Source organism: Ambystoma mexicanum, chromosome 4q, assembly GCF_040938575.1.
Source record: "Ambystoma mexicanum isolate Mex_15411 chromosome 4q, UKY_AmexF1_1, whole genome shotgun sequence".
NCBI classification, from domain to species: Eukaryota; Metazoa; Chordata; class Amphibia; order Caudata; family Ambystomatidae; genus Ambystoma; species Ambystoma mexicanum.
In genome coordinates, this window is record NC_090928.1 from 1,187,487,162 (window position 1) to 1,187,512,039 (window position 24,878).

Sequence of the window (24,878 nt, forward strand, 5' to 3'; positions counted from 1 at the left end):
GGGTCTTGAAAACTGCATCCTATAGTGATGTTGTCTCTCTTTGCCCACCACTGTAGTTGGTGTTTGAGTTTTGGTGTGATTTGTAGTTTGTCGTCCCCCGACCCTGTGATCTGGGACCATCTGCTGACAAGGAACTCTTGTAGAGGATGCATTTATAACCTGCAGTGTGGTATGAGGGGAATACAGGAGGCCATGATTCCCAGGAGCCCCATGCACTTTCTGACTGATAACCATTTTCCTAGCTTGAAAAGGGGTTATTAACAACTTGAGTGTTTGTATTCTGTCCTTGGAGGGGCGAACTAGGGCTTTGTATGTTGTGAAGTGAGCTCCCAGAAAAAACAGGCTTTTGGAAGGCAACAGAGAGGATTTTTCTAAGTTTATCTCGAATCCTTGCTGCTGCAGTAAGAGCATTGTTGCTGAGATGGATGTGTGTGCTCCCGCCATTGTTTGTGCTCGCACTAGCCAGCCTCCTTTTCGGATGGCTGCCACGACTGGTGCCAGGCATTTTGTAAAGGGTCGAGGCAATGATTTTAATATGAATGGGAGCATTATGAATTGATAGTGCTGGCCTGCTATTGTGAAACGCTGGTACTTTTGATGTTTCCAGTGCCCCGGGATGTGAAAATATGCGTCTTTTGGGTCTAAAGACGCTTGGAAGTCATGTGGCTGTACTGCACGTATGACTTGTAGCGTTACCATTTTGAAGTGTTGCTTCTTGATAAATCTGTTTAGTTTGCGCAGGTATGATATGATATGGCATTTATAATGCGCCTACACACAAGTGTTTCAAGGTGTGACGAGGCAAGGGAGGGGGAACAGAGGGAAGACAACGATAGGCCATGTGACATTGAGATCGTACAAGTGCAGGTGAAGGAGGAAAGGGAAAAGTGCAGGGGTGATGGCAGAGGGGGCAGTGCAGTATATGGGATCGACATAAAAAAAATAAATCTAATAAATAAAGCAATAAGTAAAAAGTGCGGCCAGCTTGTGGGAAGTGCAGGGGTAAGTGCAGACATATCGTATAGGGCACTACTTTTTGTCTGGCTTCTGCACCACAAAGTAACAAGAGTAAACCCCTTTTCCTCTTTGTTGTTTTGATACTTTTTGTATGGTGTTTTTTGCTAACATTTGTTTTATTTCTTGTTTGAGCACTTTTAGATGCGGCGTGGGGGGTTTTATCGGTGGGATATTTGATGGGTGTTGAATTCTAACAGGTGGTCGAGTGCGACCACCTGCAAAACCCATTTGTCTGTTGGTATTTGTTGCCGCTGATGTAGATGGTGTGATACTTTTCCCCCCGCAGGTGCTGTTTGGGTTACACAGTCAGGCCTGAGGCTTCACTCTACCCCTCTCAGAGCCAGAGGATATTCTCTGCAGTTGCTGCTGTCTGTATTTCCTTGGTCGTTGGTATTCCTGGGATGTTTTTTTGTATGCTTGTGAATTTTGCAAGGTTTTCCAATATTGTCTGGTCCCTCTGGCATTTCCCAAGGAGGTTAACCTTTCCACTGCTCCCCGTAACATAAGAAAAGTATGTTTGGTTTGAAGAGTGGCGAGAGAGCGGAACGTGTCCATGTCAGTTTTAATTATCTTCAGTGCCTCATTAATTTTGGGTCCAAACAGACTGTCACCTTCGAATGGCATGTCTAACACTTTTTGTTGCACATCCGGTCTAAAATCTGTGCAATGTACCCATCCTTGCCTTTGTAGCACCAACATGTGGTTGATCTGCTTAAAACCTGTTTCGGCTAGATCCTCTGCATTATTGATATTATGGTTTGCATCTTCCTCTCCTTTCTTTAAGATGGCAATTGCTTTGGCGTGTTTTTGCTCAGGTAAGTGCTCTAAAATAGTCGATAAACTGTGCCACATCTCACGGTCGTACATGGACATAATTGCTAGTGCGTTGGCCGCTTTCACTGCAGTGGTACCCACCGTGAGCACCTCTATTCCTAGTGCGCACATTTTCCGGCTTTCGGCCTCTGGTGGCACTGTACACTTGCGTGCTTGGGTGTGTGATTTCATGCTTGCTGCCGCTGAGATGACACATTCTGGCAAAAGGTTGGGAAGTGAGACACTTAGAGGTGCTATCCAGCGCTTTGAACTTGTTCTCCAGCCTACCTTTAAAAGCTGGTTCAGTGAAAGCGTGTTTCATGGTACAGAGTCCCTCTTCCCACACATGGTCAAGGATTGGGATTGCCACTATTGATTTTCTTCTTTTGTTCATATGATCAAACAAAAACATAATTTGTGTCTCCTCTGAGGGGATGAGGCCACATTCTTGGCATGCTTTTATGATTAATGTGTGGAATGCCCCAATTTCATCGGGTGGCGATGGCTTCAGGATCTCGTCTGCCTGGTTATCTAACTGGTCATCGTCCATATCCCATTATTCGTCTTGCTGAGGACATCCATTAGAAGTGGTGGACATTGTATCTTGTGGTCCTTGGTCCATGTCTGTATTGGTGACATCCCCATTCCTCTCGCTCTGTGCAGCGAATTTGCGCTATGTTGGAGTCTTTATGCCTGGATGCATGCTATTTCCTGGGGCTGCGATGGTACGGGGAGAGTGACCTCTCACTGTGTTTCCGTTTCCTGTCCACTATTAACAGAGGTGACCCTGTTTTTTGCGTCTGTTAGTGCTGCGGTATGAGTATTACCCTTAGTGTTGCCGGCTGTGCTGTAGGAACCTGTGATGTAGTTGGGAGTCTGGTGTCTAGTTGAGTGAGCAAGTTCTGAAGTGTGGACAGAACTTGCAGTGAAAGCAATGACTGCGGATTAAGTAGCGGCTCTTGGGGGCACGCTAGGGGAATATCAACAGGGGGTATGTCGCCATTGTGGGAGACGTGGTGATCTCAGTGGTGGAGGAGATTGTGTAGGCTTTTCCATTATTATGGAGTCAACAGAGAAGACTGGGGACGCTGCATGCTGTGCCTCAAACTCAGAATCCACTTGGTACTGTAGGATGTCTTCATGCATGACCTGCGAGTACATCATTGGAGAGAGTGGTGCAGTGATTGGTTGGAGCTGTATTTGTTCTTGCTCTCCTGATTGGGGTTGTGGCACCTGATGGGATGGGTCTGCATTGTGAGCTTGCCCACCCGATTTGCCTTCCTGTCATGTTTGGTGCTGGGTGAGGCATACTCCCCACTTTGAACGAGAGAACGTGAAGGTTCTTGTCCATGGACGAGCGGTCCATGGACGAGTGTTTGTCCGTCGACGAGTGGGTCATTGATGAATGTTTGGCCGACGTCGAACGTTGGCCCGTCGACGAGAGTTTGTATGCCGTCGAGCGGTCCGTCGACGAGTGCTTCATTGACAAGTGGTTGCTCTTTGTCAAGCAGTGTTCCGATGACTGCTTTTCCGATTGCTCCAACGTCGACCGTTTCTCTGTCGATTAACTCTTTTTCGACAGCTTTGCAGTAGGTGAGCGTGGAGCTGCTGACGGTACTTTTGCCCTTGGCGGGAAGGCCGAAGATTGGGCCGTCGCCGCCGCTATTGATGACAACGGAGATTGGCTTTTTGTGGAAATCCGTTTAATTACCAATTTAAGTGTTTTTGATTGGCCTTTCTGCTGATTTAGCCCTTTTTTGTTTCAGATTCTCTTTTCTCTGTGCACCTGGGAGCTGCTAGGCTCCTTGAGGACTCTGCCTCTGAAGGGGGGCAGTGGCCCTCATATAGCCAGCATACCAGGCATCTTTTACTGTCTTTTAGCGCTTGTGTGCTAAAAGTTTGACACATTTCACACTGTTCTGCAGAGTGGTGTGGGTGAAGGCAATAAATGCATTGTTCATGCCTGTCCCCCTCAAAAATGTGTCTTAAACCACAGTTAGTGCAGGCTTTAAAGAGGGATTTCTTCCCTTGCATATTTTGTTTCCCCCCTTATTTTTACTTATCTGACAAAAGAAGAAGTTTTGAAGAGATAAGTTGATGAAATGAAGTGTGGAGATTTCTCTCAGGAGAAACACACGAGGACTCCTTCCAGCATGACATTGAGGTGTAATCCATTAATATCAAGTCATCGGCGTACAGCAAACGCGTGGTTTTTGTCAGACCCATGGTGGGCGGGAAGGATCTTATGGTGGCCTCTGAGTCTTTAAAGTCGCCCATATATGCAATGAAGAGCGCCGGGGCTAGCGGACAGCCCTGCTTGACTCCTCTTTCAGCAGGAACTTCCTCAGATAGCCAGCCCAGTTGGTTTAACCGCACTCTCAGTCTGGTGTTCTTGTGGAGGGCACGAATGGGTTGGAGTATGTCAGGAGGGCATTTCCACACACCTAGTTTCTTCCATAGTGTCTCTCGATTGACCTGGTCAAAGGCATGAGCCAGGTCAATAAAGGCCACAAAGACTTGAGGCGCCCCTTCGATGATCTTGCTCTTCAGTGCACTCATGAACATGATATTCGCCGTGGTCCCGATGTTCTTAGTAAAACCTGTTTGAAAAGGGTCTGAACATGGGGCAGTTTTCGCCCACAGCTGGAATCGTTTTAGTAGGAGGGGCCCAAAGACCTTACCTATCACGTCTAATAGCGCAATGGGGTGATAGTTACTTGGCTCCTCTTTGCATCCTTTTTTAAATATCAGAACCACAATGGATGAGGTCCAAGATAATAGGATGGACTTTGATTCTGAGAATCTTTTGAAGATTGCACTGATGAGGGTCGCCCATTCCTCTGGATACTGTTTGGGGTCACTATTGGTAATTCCATCCGGACCCGGGGCTCTAGATGGTTTGAGTCTGCAAATGACATCTATTATATCTTCTTTGTCACTCAGGTCAGCCCATTGTTCCACTTGACTTTTTTCCTCTGCGGTTTTAGATGTTCGCGTCTGCTGAAATAATTTTTTGAAGACCTTCATCCAGGTCTCCTCGCCGATGTTGTGTATTGGAGCATCCTCCACACTGGAGTCGGCAGATCTCAGTAAAGCCCAGAACTTACAAGGATTGTGACCACTCACGTTCCTCAACATTTCTTCAGCATCCTGTTGGTAGAGGCTTAGATGATAATTCTTTACCCAGGATTTGTAAGATTTTTCCGCTGTGCGTAGCTGTTCGAGGTTGGCTAGTGAAGGATGTTTAAGGGCCAGCCGCTTCAGTTTCCCGAGGTCCCGTTGTTTCCCTACCAGAGTCTTACAGTAGGCATGGTTAAGGGAGTTTGAAGAAGGTTTCACTTTGTTGACAATAGATTTGTACGGAACCAGGAGTGGCTGATAGTCCGGCGCTACTGGAACATCGTTTGAGTGTGATGCCTCTGTCCTATTTTAGTAATTTGTAGTTATGGCCGTTAAAGATCTAGCAGTCAATTTGAGACAATTTCTTTGCGGACTACACTCAACTCGATTTGTGATAAGCAGTTTCGGAGTTGGGCGAGATTTCCACGTAAATACCAGGAGGTTGTGGTCGCTGGCATTAAACTTTAAGACCTCAAATGAGACAGCTTGGGAAACTAGTGATCTTGTTAGAAAGATGTGGTCTATGACTGCATGTGAGCTATCTCTTTCCCAGGTTGGAGCCCGATTTGTCCTAGGGAAAAGGTCTCCTTCTTTCAGAAGGTCTCTTGAAGACATCAGATCTAGCCACTTTTTTCCTCTCTCTTCTCTATGCAGTGATGGCGACCACCACACCCACATGTCAACTTGAGTGTTTTGTATTCGTGTTGTCAAACCAACCTTGAGATAATAGTGGATATTAGTTTAGAACGTTTAATGAATATGGTATTAAGGGTATTGGATGTTCCAGGTATTGCTTTAAGGAGTGTGACGAATTGCAGGTATTTGCCCCTTCTCCCCTAGGGGGCCCGTGAGGCTAGGGAGGTGAGCCTGCTATGCAAGACCCTCCCTAAGGGTTGAGACAAATGAAACCTCACCGGAAGAGACTCCCCGTTTGTCTCTTTAAAAATAGATGTATGTTTTACTGTGACCAGTAGGAGAGAAGGAAGAGAGCCTGGTGCGCACAGGGAGCACCCTGACAACATTATACCTTGTGGAGGTGGAGCGAAGGCAAATAGAGCATGTGACTTTCAACAAGGCAGAGACTGCCAGTAAGAGACACTGGAGACCCGGTGCAGATACGAGAAAGACATTGTGAGGAAGGAACGAGGAAGAAGCTATCCGGAATTGTAAGTAAGTAACAAATAACTCGGACCTGGGCCAAAACCAAAAGAGAAACCAGTTAAGAAGAGTTGAGAGGTGTGTGTTCTCCATGTGCACACTTTATGTCTCTCTGCACCTACAATCTGCTCAACTCCCTTTGTTCACAAGAGCTTGCTTTTGCTTAGGACCCATCCCATTCTCCACTCCAGGGCCTGTCCATCCCTGTGGTACCTGGCATGTGGTTCACGTGTTAGTTGGTCAGGTTCATGGAGCAAGCACAAAGCAAGTGGCAGGCTTGCCTTGTGTTTTGCATTTCTTATACCGTTCCTCCTACACTTGTGTCCTCTGTCTCCGTTCCACAAAATGACTTCCCCCTGACACTCCTTTACAAGGGATCTTACCTTAATACCTACATAGCATATTTTATAGTGTGGAGTCACAACAGGCAACTCCTATAATGTGTTAGCTGTGGGGCATGCTGCTGGTGCAGTGATGGGAAAGTGGGTATAATCTGGGGATCTCCCCACAAGAGGTCACATTGCATAGTGGGCAGCGTCCTCCGTCCTCGATGACTCCAGTTTCCTTTGACATCCTCATAGGTTACTGTGTCACACCAAACACTGTAAGTATACGACTAGAAAATAGGAATGTTTGTTGGCGTAAAGATGTTATGTCCCCAATGTTTTGCTATTTTATAATCCAGAGACAGTAAAGGCTGAGACATGTAAAATAGATATGTTACATAGGCAATAGTTACGTTACAGTGTTAAATGAATAGCATTACATTTAAATTATTAAACAGCATACAAACACATGTTTTGCAAATCTAAATATCAACTTACCACATTAGGAATGTTTAAGTGCACTTCAGTTTTTATTAAAGGATTATAATCTTCAGGTGAGTCGCTGTCACCAAATAAACCTTTACGCCCAAAGGAACTAAGACATATAAAAATAAGTTTTAAAAAAATAACCAGACTGCCTAACAATAATACAACATCTCTTCCAAGCTTGACGTTCAATAATTAAAAAGATTAGTAGCAAATACCATGTGTGCAGTTTTTTCATTGTTACCCTTCTTGTCTTTGCAGCTTTGCACAGTAGAACATTAAAGTAACCAAAGCGTCAAATACATGGATAGCATTAGTAGGCAGATAACGAAGTTTGCAACTACAGTCATGTTACCAAAGCTCTATATGTTTTTTCAATTTTTTTTTATTGTGTTTATGTTCAATATTTGAACTTTTACATTACAAAAAGATTAAAACATGAATAATAAACAATTATATCATTTTAAAATAGATAAAATACTTTCATCATTTTAACACACGGAATATACTTTCATCATCATTAGCTCAACAAAAAATACAAATTGCTAAGACCTCACACATTCATAATTCAATTTCAATATACAAATCAGAAAAGAAAGCAATGAGAAACTTTAAAATACGAACTATTTTGACTTAGTAAAACCAAGCTCGTCCAGCATTCTTATCACCTCTGCAGTCAAGAAAACCTCATTACCTCCACTCAACAATCCTCTATATATCAGCTAAAACACTAACAAAAAACAATTCCTCCCTCTCCCCCCAACTCATCAAATTCCTAAATTATCTCAATCTGCCTTCCCAGACAGAAGATTCATTGTAATTGTTGAAAAAGCACATAGCAAGGAAGACGCAAACTGCCTGATACCAACTTTCTCTCCTGCAGAAATCCAAGCCCTTCAGCCCAGAAAACAATTTCAGATCCGCTGTCCAAGCCTTGTTCCTCTCCCACCTGGATGGTGGCAACGCCCTCTTGGAAGGGCTTCTGGCGACTACTCTGGCACCCCTGAAATGTGTCTTGCATGCTGCAGCAAAACTCATTAAAGGACTCTGCTAATTTGACCACATCTGCCCGACCCGCAACAAACTGCATTGGCTCCCACTGCAAGCCTGTACCATCTTCAAATCCTGTTACATCATCTACAAGGCTGTCATCCTGAAGCCCCCGGGTTACCTCCCTGAGAATCTCAGCATCTCTGAAGGCCTGTGATCCACCTGAAGAACAAGTTACTTACCCCTGGTAACGTTATTTTGACTGGATATTGCTCCCACCTAATCCTCATCTTTGATATTCATACCCAGCTTCAGCGCATCAGATATTTTTTTCCGGCAAGGGCGATGTGCATCCATGTCATTGAAGGCATATATAACACGTGCAGTGCCCGTTGGCTTCGGGTTCTGTTTTTTCTTTCAGTAGAACTACCTGCATCAACACAAGTTTGACCGTACTAGGCTCTGAAGGAGCGAAAGCTGTAATAGCATGGGAAATTCTACTGCAGGGTAGTCTAGGAGGGTGATGAGAAATATGTGGGAGGAACATCCAGGCGAAAGAACGTTACTAGGGTTAAGAAATTTGTTCTTCAAATGGATTTTGTCCTCCCACATATTCTTCATCTTTGATAGACTCCCAAAGCAGTGTTTCTTTTGGTGGAGCGAGTAAGAATGTATCAATGGTTTCCATGAACAGAATGGAGGACAGCTTTTTTAAAGCTTCCATCCTCACTTAGGGAAGAATCAAGGCAGTAATGCTTTGTGAAAGTGTGTATTGTAGACCATGTAGCTGCCGCACAAATATTTTTAATAGGAACACGTCTTTGCAGAGCCCAAGAGGTAGCCATGCCCCTACTGGAATGGGCCCTCATGCCTTCTGGAGGATCTTTGTCCGCCAGCCTGTAGCATTCAGAAATTGCTAGAATAATCCATCTTGATAAGCTTTGCTTTGTTAAGCCTGACCCAGTTTGTGACCTGTATAACCTATAAAAAGTTGAGCATAAAGAAGAAGTTTGGACAATCTAGAAATGTAGAAGCTTAGAGCTCTACGTGGGTCTAATCCGTGCAACCTTTCTTCCTCCTTGCTAGGATGAGGTGGAGGATAGAAAATGGGTAACACAATTTTTTGTCCTTACTGAAAATCTGAAAGGATCTTAGGCAAAAATGAAGGCTTAACCCTCAGGATGACTTTGCCTTTGAGGAATAATGTAAAGGATGGTTTAGATGATAGTGTCTGCAACTCACTCACTCTACGGGCTGAAGCTAGTGCTACCAACACAATGGTCTTGAATGTTAGTAACCTTAATGGACATTAATGTAGTGGTTCAAATGGTGCACACATAAGACATTTTAACCCCATATTAAGGTCCCAAACGGGAAGCTGGAAAGGAGATGGACGTAACACATTGGTGAGTCCCTTCAGAAATTGTATCACCAGTGGTATCTTAAAATATGAAGTTTCTTCAGAAGAACGCTTAAAGAGGTATAGCGCCGCCAAAGAGCCTTTAATTGTTCCATCCTGGAGCCCCAGATTGGCTAGGCACAGTAGAAAGGATATTACTTCTGGTGTTTTGCATAGTAAAGGGTCTATATTCTTGTCCCTGCACCAGCTGCAGAATTTGTTCCAGCGGCAGCAGTACAGGGACTTCGTTGCTAGCCTTCTGGCCGAAAGCAAATTCTCCATTACATCATCTGGGAGGTCCCAATCCTTGTATCTCAGTCTCTCAGAAACCATGCATGAAGGCTGAGTGTCTTGACCTCTGGATGGACACCCGGCCCTTCTCGAGCCCTTTCCTTACTGGCTTTATGAGGGGTGGTAGGAGTGTGGCTTGTTGATGGTTATTCAAAAATGTTGAGTATTTCTTTCCCATTCGGCAGGTGTGAAAATGCGACAGTATATAGCTCTCTCAGGGGAAGAGTCAGACAAGGGCGTCACAGTGAGCGTCTTATGGTGCCTCTTATTCGACTTCCTTGACGATGACAAGGAATGGTGGGAGCCACTCCTTGACCTGGACATTTCCGCCTCCTTTCTTCGAGGAGAGTCGCCTCTCGCATCATCAGAAGAAGGTTTCATCGACAGGGTAGTCGATGGGGATTTTATAGGGTGTCTGCCTACCGCTAATTTCCCCTTACACTCCTTCACAGCTTTTCCAGTCATCGATTGACATTTCGAGCAGGTCGAGGTATTGTGCTTCACACCGAGACAAAAGCATACTCGATGCGGATTGGTTAGCAACATCTTGGAAACGCAGTCTTGACACTTCTTAAACCCTGTCTTTGGGGTAGACGGTTAAAAAGGCGCATGCAATGCAAATAAGAAGCACCTCTCGCTGTTTCAGGAATGTGCTAATCAGAAATGCAAATTCATAATGCAAATGGAAAAACAAAACAAAATAATGCAAATTAAACTCATTGCATTCTGTTTAACCTTTAAATGCTACAATGCAATTCTAGAATGGAAGAGTATGCAAATATTGGACATTGTATGAGCCATAGATCAATTTAAGAACCTATACCCAGCAGACCACAAAAATGAGCGTTCCCTGCTCTTTAGCAGAAACACTGCCTGGAAGTCGGAATGACAGAGTCACTATAACTGCTTCTCCCTATCAGGACAGTCTTCCTCTGATCCGCGTGCCTGCCATTCTGCAGAACGAGGCTGCTGACTGTTTTTATAATTTCTTGATGGAATAACCCCAAAACTCTTTGTTTGATGAGCAGTGATGGACAACTGTCTGTGCAATGCAATCCTGTGAGTCAAGGGTTCCGAGACCCTGCCCTGTTCAAATGATTGTGCCCCTAATCCTTATAATTATTTCACCCAAATTGTAGTTGTGTTGAATAAATCCCTCAATGAGGACATTTTCTTAAAAGGCTGATGTTAGATTGCAAAAGTGTAAAATACTCTTCAAGAGTATAGCGTTTTCAGTGCTTACCTGTCTATACAAGGGGCTTTGGTATTTATATCACTAGGCACTTAGTTGCATAAAACATATATGCGCAAAGAGAATTTTGACAAAATTGTCTTTCATTAGAAACTTCCAAGCCTGGCTAGTTTCAAGATGAGGGGAAGGCCAACAGGAATAGCATCTCATGCGCTCATTACCCATCTTTTTGGACAGACTGCGTCAAATTACATGTCACGATGGAGGCAAGACTTTGGAAGAGTGAGAACATCAAAAGGACAGGAGATTGAATGGAGTAAACTAGACTTGTCCAGAGGTAATGGGACCCTTCTCAGCCTGGCGTGTGAGCCGATCAGGTTGGAATCTGCAGCCAAACCTACCCCTGAGGGTTACAGTGGCAGCTGAGAGGGCTCCAATTCCTGCCCCATGTGCGGATATGTTTCTGTGAAGATCACTAATTGCTCATTCCATGCCTCAAACAGTTGCTTGCCAGTCTACACGAAAATGGACCAGAGTGCAGAAAAGAGGATTGAATGACCTGCCAACTATGAGCATAATTGGCCACAGAGACAGAAACGAGTAACATAAGTCTACAAATGCACTAGCAGAACGTGGGAGGGGTGGAGCCCCAGATTTAGGACCTTTCACTGCACATACACACATCCTGGGTAGAGAAGACAGGGTCAGATTGGCCAGAGTGAGTTATCCAGTCCAGGCACAGAAAGAGGAATCTATGGAGAGAACAAGAAGCTGGAAGTATGTTTTTTTCATGTGAGGCCAGAGCTGGAGGATGACCAAGAAGTCAGCAAGAGGAAGGAAGAAGCTGCAGAGTGTGTAGGCATTTTATTGAACAGGTGAGGTATTGGCTAAGGAGTGAAAGTGGTTCTGCAGATTGAGTGTGCATGTTTGTGTGGTGGGTGGAAAAGAAAGAAAAGCAGGGATTTTGAAGCAAATGTGCCTGAGTGAAAGGAAGGCGCTTGAGTAGTGGTTTGGAGGGAGGAGCGTTAGATTGGAGGGAAGCGTAGTGCTTTGGACGAGGAATAGTGGACGTTTTGAGGGAGGAGTAGTGGCTTGGAGGGAGCAGGGGTGTGGAGGAGGAATTAGAAGTGTAGGGATGACAGTAGTAGAGGGGAGGAGGGAGTAGGAGCAGAAGAATAGTGGAAGGAGAAGAAACATCAAAGGGTGGAGACAATAGCTAGGAGTCATGAGAACATCGAAGGGACATAAGAGTGGTGGGATGAGTGAGAAGGAGGGGATTAGAGGAAAGTGTAGAGAAGGGAAAAGCGAGCATGGGGATGTTAGATGGGAGTCGTTTCTTACCTGTAACTCCATTTCTCCAGCGTTGGTACCTTTCATGGATTCACATGCTGTGAATATTCCCTGTCGTCCGGCTGGGAAACCCCGGTAACTTTAATATAGTACTTTTCCTATGGAAAATACGTTGACACCTTCAGTGTACCTTCAACATCGTTGTGGGTGCTTTTGGCGGCACCAATGGGATGTTGAGTGTATAGCTCCACCTCCGCAGCCTCCCCTCAGATTTTAACATCTCCAAAAGGAGGATATCCTAAAAAGATGTTTGTCTGAGGGGGGAGGCTGGAGGGCGCATGTGAATCCATGAAAGATACTAACGCTGGAGAAGAACAAGTTACTTACCAACTGGTAACGTTCTTTCGATTGGATGTTCCTCCAACATATTCCTCATCTTAGATGTATTCCATCCAGTTTCAGCTGCTTCGGAAAAAAATTGCGGCAGAGGGCGCCAATGCGTCGATGTCATCGAGTCGATGGTCGCTCGAAGGCCTCCGTCGAGGGTGACATCATCGGGTGTATAAGTAGCACGCGCGGCGGCCGTTGGCGTCAGTTCTGTTTTTCCCCCTTCATTATTGATTATTCACTGTGTAGATTGTACCAGCAGACAGGTATTTACCTTGTGAGAGCTTTGGAGTGGCAATAACCCGGAAAAATCTACAGAGGGGTAGGTTGGGAGGGCGATGAGGAGTACGTTGGAGGAACATCCAATCGAAAGAACGTTACCAGTTGGTAAGTAACTTGTTCTTCGAGTGGATTGTGTCCTCCAACGTATTCCTCATCTTAGATAGATTCCCAAAGCAGTATGGACAATTTCTCTGGAGGAGGGGTTAGATTTTTCAATACACTTAAATGGCTGAATGTAGTACTGCTTTACCAAAATTCAGCTCCTTAGACTGGGAAGCATCCAGACTATAGAATTTTGAAAAAGTATGCAGCGAAGACCAAGTTGCTGCTTCACAAATGGACCTTATAGGAACACCTCTTTGTAGGGCTGTCGAGGAGGCGATGCCTCTGGTCGAATGACATCTCAGACCTTCTGGTGGGTCTTTTTGTGCTAATCTGTAGCATTCTGAAATGCAAAGCAGAATCCAGCGTGATATTGTTTGCTTTGTCACCGATTGACCCAATTTTATTCCTGTGTAGCCGATAAACAGTTGACTGTCCACTCTAAGCTTGGAAAGCCTAGAGATGTAAAAGCTTAAAGGTCTTTTTGGATCCAACCTGTGTAATCTTTCTTCCTCCTTACTAGGATGAGGTGGAGGATAGAATGCGGGTAAAACAATTGTCTGACATAAATGAAAATCATACACCACTTTAGGTAAAAATGAGGGTTTAACCTTCAACACAACTCTGTCCTTATGGAACACAGTATAGGGTGGCCCAGAAGACAGTGCCTACAATTCGCTCACTCTTCTCGCAGATGTTAAAGCAACTAGGAAAGCAGTTTTCCATGTTAGTAATCTTAATGGACAAGTGTGCAAAGGCTCAAAAGGAGCACAAATTAAGAATTTTAGGACCAGATTGAGATCCCAGATTGGTACTTGAAATGGGTAAGGAGGAAACACATTAGTGAGTCCTTTTTAAAAATTTGAAATAGGAGCATTCTTCCGACGAGTGCTTGAAGATGGAAAGCGCCGCAAGATAACATTTAATGGTTCCAACATTTAAACCTCTATGTGCTAGGGACAGAAGGAAGGACAGTACTTCCGGAATATAACATAGAAAAGGATCAACATTCTTTTCTCTGCACCAGTTGCAAAACTTTTTCCAAAGGCAACGCAAAGCAAAACCTCCATGATGTCATCTGGAAGGTCCCAATCCTTGTATCTCAGCCTTTCAGATACCAAGCATGAAGGTTGAGCGTTTTGACCTCTGGATGGAGAACCTGACCCTCCATTTGTGAGAGAAGGTTCTCTCTCTGGTCCGGGTACCACGTTCTCCTGGCCCAATCCGGGGCAATTAGGTTCATGCGGCTCCCGAAGCGTCTCAGTCTCCTGATGACCTGAGGAATGACGGGAATCGGAGGAAACAAGTACAATAGTGGGAAATTCCACTCCACCACGTACGCGTCCCCCAGGGCTCCTCTTGCGGGAAATTCCCTTGAGCAATATCTTTCGCACTTCCGGTCGCAAATAGGTCCACTTGAAGGTGTTCCCCAAAGGGCGAAGATCTCTTGAATGACTTCCGGAGCCACTTCCCATTCGTGGGACACCATGCTCTGCCTGCTCAAAGCATCTGCCATCATATTCTCCTCCCCGGCTAGAAGAACTGCCGTTAAAGAGATTCCTTCTTGATTTGCCCAATACCAGAGCTGCTTTGCCTCTCTGCACAGAGGTAGTGACCCTACACCTCCTCTTTTGTATAGATAATGCATGGCCACTGTGTTGTCTGTCATTATCAGGACATGTTTTCCCCTGACAGATGGTAGGAAAGCTTTCAGCGCTAGTCTGATTGCTCTCAGCTCTAAAAGGTTGATGTGTAGTTTGGACTCCGATGGAGACCAACGACCGCTGATTGTCAGATTGTTGGCATGAGCTCCCCTCCCCGTGAGTGAGGCGTCCATCACTACTGTGATCTCCGGTCATGTTTGCCAAAAAAGTTATCCTTTCAGGATATTCTCTGAACAAGTCCACCATAGAAGATCTTGTCGAACTTTGTTCGGAATCTGGAGAAGATCCGTCATTTGACCTGAGAACTGAGACCATTGAGTCTTTAGAGCCCATTGAAGGCATCTCATTCTCAGACGTGCCTCCGGCACCAGGAAGATGCAGGATGCCATGAGGCAGAGTAACCTTAAGAAGTCGTAGGCCTGAAGATTTTGGGCATTTTGGAATTTGGAAACCATCTGAAGAATGTCTTGAGCCCTCGACCTGGGATGTGTCTAATACAGCTCCTATATATTGGAGCCGTTGAGAAGGTGTCATTTGTGACTTCTTAAAATTGAGGGAGAAGCCCAGTCTGTGGAGAAAGTGGCAGGTGACTTTCAGGTGATCCAGTGCCTTTTCGGCAGAACATGCTCTGATCAACCAATCGTTCAGGTAGGGGTAGACGTGAATCCCCCCTCTCCTGAGGTGCGCTGCCACCACTACCATCAGTTTGGTGAAGACCCTCCGTGCAGAGGTCAATCCGAATCGCAGGACTCCAAAATGATAGTGTGAGTCGCCAACCACGAACCTCAGGTATTTTCTGTGCTTGAGATGAATCGGCACATGAAAATAAGCATCCTGGAGGTCCAATGACACCAACCAATCCTGGAGTTGAAGGGCCTGAAGGATCTGAGAAAGGCAGTGGCGTCGCCAGGAATCAAAGTTAGGAGGGGCACAGAGGGGGCCAAAGACAAAAGTAGGTGGGGCACAGAAAAAAGTAAGGGGAGAACATTGTCACTGCTCGTCTTAGGTAGGGGGGCACAAAGGGGGGCACAGGGTTTCACAGGGGGGCCCTGGCCTCCCCAGTCCCCCCCTAGCGACGCCAGTGGAGAAAGGGTAACCATCTTGAACTTGTCCTTCCTGAGGAACTTGTTCAAGTTTCTTAAGTCCGGGATGGGTCTCAGTCCTCCGTCCTTTTTGGGGATAAAAAAATATGGGGAGTACCATGCCTTGTTCCTCTCCGCTGCAGGTACTGGTTCTATAGCGCCTTTCTCCAGCAGGGTTAGAAGTTCCTACTGTAGGAGCGGGTCTGAAAACTTCAAAGGGTGTCTCCTGAAGGCAAGCGTCCCCAACCAGCACGATCCTCCCCGCAATGAGAGACAATGAAGGACTCTCCCAGGATGGGAATAAGGCCAAGACAGAGTGCGGGTGAGAGTAAATGGGAGTTTATCAATCAGAATAGGGCATGCAAAGAACTCTGCAACCTCCGAGAGCGCTCTGTCTGACAATAGCAAAGACAGGCGTATATAGTTACAAAAAACGTCATAAGAACCTACCCACTATAGGGGGCACAAGTTTAATAGGATTGGGTGGCGACGACTAACTATAGGTGCTGCTGCGGCGTGGTTGGTCTTGGCTGGAAGACGTCACTGGTCAGCCTCGTGGGTTGGGCTGGGCCTGGCAGGTCGGCTTGAGTTCATCCGGGCGGTGTTGGTGTGCCAATGCGGCCTGTGGCAGAGATGAATGCCTTTCCTGACTTATTTGCCCTTGGCCATGCACACTGCAGTCATTCAGTCATTACAATGTTATTCTCTTTAGTAAATCTTCTAATAGGTTATCTTACAGGTTAATGCAACACAGGAGGAATGTACCTTGTGAGGGGTCTGGAGGTAATACGCCAGGACATGGTTACTAGTGTCCTGTTGACCGGGGCCATAGGTCGAGGGGCTAAGCTTCAGAGCCTGGGACGGGCGGTACAAGTCCTTCTGCCTTGTTAGAAGTTGTTATGGATGTTCCTCTGTGTGTTGTCAACGTGTTGGGTGTCCTGATTGCACAGAGCCATAAGTCTAAGATGGTCCGGTAGGTTGTGGGGTTTACAAGGGGGCGCGTGTGTTCAGGCAGAAGTTTACTGCTGAGCTGTAAATAATGCAGGTGGCGGACCGCGGCCTTGGGTGCTACAGAGGGGATTACAACCCTTTGAAGCGGCTCCAGTCTGGTTGGGGGAGGTAAAGCAGTGCGGCGCGGTCTTTGTTCTCATGCCTTGGCAGTCTTCGCATGGTGGGAGGGGGAATGGCCTTGCCCGTATTTCACAAAGGTATCTCCCTCGTGTGTTGCCGGTTTTGGGTAAAGACATCACAAACATTTGAACACTCTATAATACTCATTCAAATTAATACAAAACATGCATTTAAACTTTGCTGGATGCGTTTCGATTATATCCAGTCTGAGCACCTTATTCATACATTATGTTTTAACATCTACAGTATTTGGTTATATATGTATATATATATTTGCAGTAAGTGAGGTAGAATTAGAATTGGTGGAGTACACAGAAAATGACCCGCCACTGTTCGTGACGGTGGTGGCACCTGTGGGGCCTAGACATGCACACATGACAAACGCCTTCTCGTGCATCCTTCACATAAGCCCTCTTGTATGGTTACATTCATCTTCTCGTGTCCTCTAGCAGCATTAGTTCAGTTATGGCGCAAGCCCATAGAGTGTAAGTTTCCCAGTGATACACGTGACAAATAGATCCCTGGTGCATTCCTTTGTTTTTAGCACCTAACTGCAATGGTGTGGACTCGCCATCGCTTATATCATGGAAGCATGCTTTCTTAGGTTTATACTTTTTACAGGCTTTTGTAATACACAGGGTTTTTGTGGAAGAAAGCATACTTTGCGAGTGGTCTTGACATTAATATATAAAGACTGTCTGCCATCTGATGACCGTTTTACTGTCCTTTTCATTTCCCAGGCCTGCTGGCCGGGTCATGCTGGGAGCGATGATATACTGCGGGAGGTGAACTGATACAATGTTAGTGTATTACGCTAGCTCATGTCCGTCTTGTTCGTGGGAACGTGCTCGCAGCGGATCTGCCAGGGTGCTGCGGCGACAGGGATGACTGAGATTCTTCAAGGGTGGGGGCCGCGCTACAGTGCGCCAAGCTCACACCATCTTTACCAAATAAAATGGTTTCTGGGCCTAGCTAAATTTTAATACATGTGGGCAGCCAATATGTGTTGGGCAATCAATACGTGTGGGCATTGTCTCCAGTGGGTGAGCCCTCCACCACCTGGGCCCGGGTGGCATGAGGGGATGCCCAATGAGCCATTGCCCTCACCTGGGGAGAAAACGCAGGCGAGGGGGGTCCCTTGGACCAATCCTCCCCTACATTTCCCCCCTTTCGTTACTTAAGTAACAAATTCTTTAAATCCTCTATCCTTCTACATTCTGCTTCGTCCATCACTGCCTCATCCCATGCAGGAGTTCCTTTGATGGGCATCCATGCTCTGCACACCCCCCTTAAGCTCTCACCTCTCCTGGCGTATTCATCTGGAGTACACGTTAGGTATATGCATCCACCGTCTCCTTCTAAATCTACCCAAACTTCCTCGTACCACTCTAGTATACGGGGCTCTTTGATGGTGGTGTGCCATAACTTATCTACAATATCCTTATCGTGGTATATAGGCACCAGTTGGTACCTGGGTGTGTTATCTATCCCTGTTTGTACTTGTGCTTCTTGCATCGTTTTCATTGTACCTTGTGAGTTGCCCACTGTCACCATCATCATTGCACCATTCGGTACTGTGTTAGCACAAACTCGAAGACCCACCTGGCACAGGCAAAAAATTAAAAGGAGGAACACCACAGCTGGCATCAAAAATTTCACAGTTATTCCAAGCCATGAGGGGACCCAGGAGAAGATGTTATCGAACCAGGTACTGTCTTCGGCTCCACCTTCCATTTTCATTTTTTCTCCTAGGTTGTGGACTGCTTCAATCACATGGGATAGGGAGCCGTTCTCTGCGTCTTCGGAAGGTACGAAAGTGCAACAGGCACTTCCTATTTTTCGGCAAACACCGCCGTCTATCGCCGTCAACAGGTCCAGGACATACCTGTTTTGCATGGTCATCAGTCGTAAAGCTCTTAGTTCCACTTTTATTATATTGAACCCTTCTTCAGTGTCGTTTGCCAGCTGAATCAATTCCCAGCGGGTTATCTGGAGCCATTTTGCGTTTGCCCTTGCTTGGACACTTGAGACGAGCGAGGCAAAAAATGTTTCTGCTGAGCTGAATAATCGATATCTGTCTGGGATCTGAGCCAATAGTTCTGATGATGCCTTTGATATATAATTTGATGCGCGTCTGTTACGGGTCAGCACCTCTCCCTTGCTTCCGGAAGCCAGGACATACATTTGTGACTCTGCAGTTGGTTGAGCCACACTTTGCTGCATGTGTTCCTGTGTCCTTTTGCTCCCATCGATGTGGCTTTCGGGTATCACCATTAGGGCTGAGTGCAGAGTGGCCAATGAGCAGCTGCCACTCCATGACGGGGGGAGGTGTAGGTATGCCTGGTTGCCGCATACCCAGTACGTGTCCATAAGGGCCGCAGTCCCTTTTCTTAGATCTGGGATGGTGAGGGTCTTGTTACAGCTCTTGTTTGTTCCCATGGAGGTTCTCCCTTCTCCTTTAAAACATAGTTCATAGTCCATTTCGCTCTGTAGTTTGAAAGGTTTTTCGATGGCAGTTACCCAAGTTAGTTTTGAAATGTGTTCCTTCCATACTGGTGTACATGTTTCCTCTATCCACTGCAATTTCTCTGGTGCCACACCTCTCAGTGCTTCCGCTTTGCACACTACTTCTTCATCCTTCCGCTTGTTATCAGAAAAAAGTGTCCCTTCAATTACAAAAAATGGTTCTTTCAGACATACCACCCCTGCCGGTTTCGGGTAGCACGTTTTCTCGTTCTGCAGCATTTGAAAAGTCACTTCATGTGCCTGGAAGGTGTTCTTAATTCTGCATAACGTGAGGTGAAGGAGACATTGGGCATCTATAATTGGCAACTCTTTGGGTAACAGTACTTTGGGTGTACCTGATGCGTGGGGAATGAGGGAACAAACATAACAGCTCTCGTTTGTTGTTTGTTTAGCTGTGGCACTCATATCTGCATACCACTTATTTGTTTGGTGGGGGTGTCGTGGGTCTTCCATCTTATCTAGACCTAGCCCATAGTACTCGTCATACTTCCTTCCCCCTGCTTCCCTCTTCCGTCTGTTGTTCTTGTTCCTCATGTACTTCCCAACTCCCTGGGCAAGGGACAAACTAGACCCCCCTTTCTCATTCCCGCCCCCCTTGGCCCATGCATCATATAATATTTCGTGTATTGCTAGCAGCTTTTCCTCTTCCTTCCTGACGTTATCTGGCAGGTAGTTATTTAGTATGGGGGCAGGCTGGCTGGTGGGGGTATTATACAACCACGATATGACAGACGGGTTTCGGTCATTTAAACTGTGGGCATTGTAATTAGATACCCCTGGTGGAGACACTGTGTTGTTCTGCATTCCAACTTGTGACTTCTTTCTTTGTGCGATGACAGTACTGGAAGGTGTGGTATGATACTCCCATAGAAGTTTAGTTCCGTCCCATCTCAAAAAATCACGTTCCCTTGTATTGGCCCTTGTAGTTGTATTGGGCCTAGTAGTGCTGTTAATCCCTCCCCCCTCGTTCATCTCGATAGAGATGAACGCTACAAACCAATATGTAACCAGACCAAGCATTAGCATAAAAAACAATGTTATGCATACAGATAATCCACACTCATACGAATATCTGCATCTTTCATGTACTAATTCTCTCATTCTACTAATTCTATCCGTTGCAGGCTGCCCGTTAGCTGCCATGGAAGCTCCTGTTTGAGATATAAAAGTGCATTAAGTACATGCATGTTAACGTTTTGCTAGCACCATCAGTGCCAATATATATATTGGACGGGAAATGGAGGCGGGTGGGGATGTGGGGAGGGGTATTCACAGACAAGGGTATATACAGTCCATAATTGGTCATTTCATTAAGTATATACAAATCAACAAGATGTAAAGAGAACACTTCACACATTTTTTCTTTTTTTTTTAATAGTATCTTTATCAGTTATTCTCCCATTCAAATTTAGTACCAATATACACACACAAGTTCATATTCAGTCATTCTGTTCAGTTGCATCGTTTGCTGTTGTCTGTGCCTCCTCATCTACCTCCTCTTGTACATTGCTATATGCTTTACGTACATCGGTCAAGTGTACCCACTACCTCAAGCCCTTCACCTTCACTGCCGTGGGCGTGCAAAATATTACTTCATATGGGCCATGGAATCGTGTTGCGTTCCACCGACGCACAAAGCTTCTGACATAAATTGAGTCGCCTGGCATCAGCTGTAGCTGTTGCTCTGGCTCCGTGACAGACTCTGTGACGTTACCCTCTTCTCTAGTGAAGGGTGGGGACAGTTGCTTTGATATCACGCGCGCTGCCCTTGTCAATTTCCTTAAATAGTCTGTGAACTCATCTCCCAATATCGCGGCGCTTCTGTGAGCATCTGAGTGTTCGCGCAGTGGAGAGTGTGCTGTGTTCATTCGTCTCCCAGTCACAATCTCGTGCGGGGACAAATGGTGGTCTTTGCTTGGCTGATTTCTCAATTCAAATAGCACAAGGGGTAGACAGTAAATCCAATTCTTCTTTAATGAAAAGCACAGTTTTGATAACCTACCCTTTAACAGTCCGTTCATCTTTTCCACTACGCCATTACTTTGAGGATGATAAATTGAACATAATTTATGTTTTATCCCCAATAATGTAGTGACTTCCTTGAAAAGCTCATTTACAAAATGGCTGCCGTTGTCTGAGCGAATCACGTCACAAATTCCCCAGCGCGGGAACACTTCCCTTACTAGGAACTTGGCGGCGCTTTTGGCATCAGGTCGCGCACAGGGTCCTGCTTCCACCCACCTTGAAAATGGGCACACAACCACGATCATGTACCGCACGCCATTACACCTTTCCCCCATGTCTGCATAATCTATATGCAGCTCTCTGAATGGGCCAATGGGTTTAGGAATTGTTCCCCAGAGAGTACGTAATGTCATTCCTGAATTGTATATTTGGCATGTTGTACATTCCATTGCCAACCGAGACACATGCTCTTGGAGACAGGGCACGAACCATTCTTCCTGTATTTCTGCTGCAATGTGCTGTTTGGTGTTATGTGCAGGGAAGTGTAACTGTTGAAATGCAATTTCTAGTAACTGTATTGGCATTACCACTTTGCCTGAGTTATTTTGCCGCCACAGCAGGTCTGTTCCCGACTTGCTGCACCCCCGTTTTGTCCACATCAATTTTTCCTCTGCACTAGCTCCTTCCTGCAATTCTAGTATTTGTGACATGGGCATCATGTTGTATCCTTCTGGGGGCTCTTTGTTTCTTTTGTGCTTAAGTATGCACTCACCTGTGTCATATTTCTGAAAATAGGAAGCCTCCTTGGCGGCAACGTCCGCTGCCGCGTTCCCCAAAGACACAACATCTGTGTTGGATGTATGTGCTTGGCACTTTACTATTGCTACTGCCTCAATTGTAGGGCCTCAATTAGCTCTTTCAACAATTCTGCATGCTGTACTGGCGTTCCGTCTGCCCGTCTAAATCCCCTACGCCCCCATCTTGCTAGCCCTCCATGTACTGTCGTCGTCATGTAGGCTGAGTCTGTGTATATTGTCACTGCACAACCCTTTGCTGCATGCAGTGCTTCTATGAGCGCAATCAGCTCTGCTGCCTGTGCGGAGTAATGTGATGGGAGGCGGTATTGTACTAGTGTTTCATACTCACCATCTTCTAACCTAACTACTGCCATGCCAACGTGTTTTTCTCCCGTGTCCACGTCGATTGATGCAGACCCATCCACAAAGTACACTTCCCCCTCGCTTAGAGCGTTCTCACACACCACTGTGTCCTCCCCTCTTTCTCCTGTGTAAGTTGCGCAATCGTGGTTCTGCATGTCTTCGAGTGTGCACGCTTCTGTAATGAATGTGGCGGGGTTCACTGTCTTGCATCTCACTATATGGATATTAGCACTGGACAATATAATCTCGTAGGCGGTCGCCCGCTGTGTGGTCAGTGTGCTTTTTGATCTCTCAAGTATTGCAAATAATGAGTGTTCCACAAACAATGTCACAGGGCAACCCATTACTATTGTGGCACTTTTCTCAATCGCGAACGCGGCTGCAGCGAGTGATTGCTCGCACGCGAAATGGCCCTGCATCACGACATCTAAGGTACCACTATAGTAAGCCAATGGCTTGTGTCCCAAGGATGTTTTTTGTGTCAGTACTCCGGTCATGAGTGTTTCCTTGCAGTGTGAGAATAGGTAAAATTCGCGTCCATAATCGGGGTTTGCTAGTACTGAAGCGCTTGAAATTAGCTCTTTCAATAATTGAAATGATTCGTTCATCTCCTCTGACCATTGTATTTTTTCATTCTCCTGTTGTGCTTCCTTGAGTGCTTGTAGGAGGGGCCTCATGTATGCTGCATAATCTAATATCCATGCTCGGCAATAGTTGCACATCCCCAGGAATTTCTGCATATCTTTCACTGTTGTGGGTGCTCCTACGGATCTTATTGCTTCTACCCTGTCGGGAATTATTCTCTTTCCAACCTTTGATATGAGCTGTCCCAGGTATAAGACCTCAGTCAGGCAGTACTGTAGCTTCTCCTTGTCTACCTTGTATCCCTTGTTGGCCAGTAAAGTTAGGAGCGTTGTTGAATCTTTTCTACATATTGCTTCATCTTGTGCACACACTAATAGATCATCTACATACTGAATAATCGTGCTCTCAACTGACAGGTTTTCCAAGTCTTCATGCAATATGCGGTTGAATATGCTCGGGCTCTCACAGTATCCCTGTGGTAATCTGCAGTGTTCATATCTCTTGCCCCCCAGTGTGAAGGCGGTAAGGTATCTACTCTCTTCAGCTAGGGGTATTGAGAAAAATGCGTTTTTCAAGTCTACTACTGTGAAATGTGATGCCGCTTTCGGGATGCTGCATAGTATCGATGCAGGGTTCGGGACTAGAGGGAACTCCTTCTGAATTACATCATTGAGGGGGCGTAAGTCCTGTATCATCCTCCAAGACCCTCCTTTTGCTTTTTTGATGGGATAAATACATGTGTTACATGGGGAGTTTGAAGGCACTATTATCCCTTGTGCTAGTAGTGCATTTATTGTTTCTTTTATCCCTCCTTCAGCTTCGCGGGACAATGGATACTGTTTAACTCGGGGTAAAATTGCTCCTTGCTTTAGTTTTATTACCACAGGTTGTACTCCGTGCAACAGCCCTACATCATGGGGGCCTGTTGTCCACAAATTGTTTGGTACGAACCTCATGTCGTCATCAGAAAATGACGGCGGTGCTCCTACCACTGTCATTAATTGGACGGGGGTCTCCCTGGCTTGTATTACAATGTCACAGGGCATCGCTATTTCCATCACTATCTCGCCATCCCCTTCTAAGTCAGAAAAGAGATTCTCATCTGTTACCTCTCGTAGGGCGATGTTGGCGTTTGTACACAGCACTGTGCGCCACTCGCATCCTTCTCCGTCCACCCCAATCACAGCGATCCTTTTCGCTGATACTTGTACAGCGTGCAAGTCCAATGATACCACTGATCCGGGTGCTGCGTTGGGACACACTATGGGGCGGAAGAGGAATTCCGCTGGAATCCTCCAGTCCATGCTTCTTAGCTCTGGAATTATGAGGGCCAAGGTTTTTATCCCTTCAATGAACATCTCCTCATCTTGTGGCAGCCCTCGTATTTCCTGTGTGGTTATGTAGGCGTGCACTACCAGCATCGCACGCAAGGGACATATTCCGGGTGTAGAACACACTATTCCTCTCTCGGTGAATGATATGGTCATGTTAAGTTTACTCAGGAGGTCCCTCCCTAATAAATTTACTGGTGAGTTTTCATAGTATAGTAAGGGTGCCTTTACAGTTTTACCCCCCACTGTTACATCCAATGCTTCTGTGTAAGGAACTTCAATTACAGCCTCAGAGAACCCCTGCGTCTCTAACTTCCTGTTAGATAACGGGAATCGGCCCTCTCTGACACATGATTTCTCCGCTCCCGAATCAACCATGAATATGAATTGCTTGTCTCCTATCTGCGCCCCTACCAATGGTTCCTCTGCTGCACTGTAGGTGGTGGATAGGACTGGACACGCAAGTTTTCTCTGTGGGCTGTCCTATGCGGGGTGTCTCATTGGCCCCCCTTCATTAAATACACTTCCGGAAACCATTGACATACCGTTGTAAGGTACTGGCGTGGGGGCCCCGTTTACAT

General features: G+C 45.9%; 1 protein-coding gene across 1 annotated transcript in view; it reads right to left on the minus strand.

Moving 5' to 3' along the window:
- DNAH8 (dynein axonemal heavy chain 8) overlaps positions 1-24,878 on the minus strand; it is an 8,835,797-nt gene that overhangs the window by 5,520,185 nt on the left and 3,290,734 nt on the right. The window contains exon 25 of the mRNA XM_069608756.1: positions 6,933-7,029. Within this exon, the coding sequence (XP_069464857.1) occupies positions 6,933-7,029 (97 nt within the window). The remainder of the gene's footprint in view (positions 1-6,932; positions 7,030-24,878) is intronic.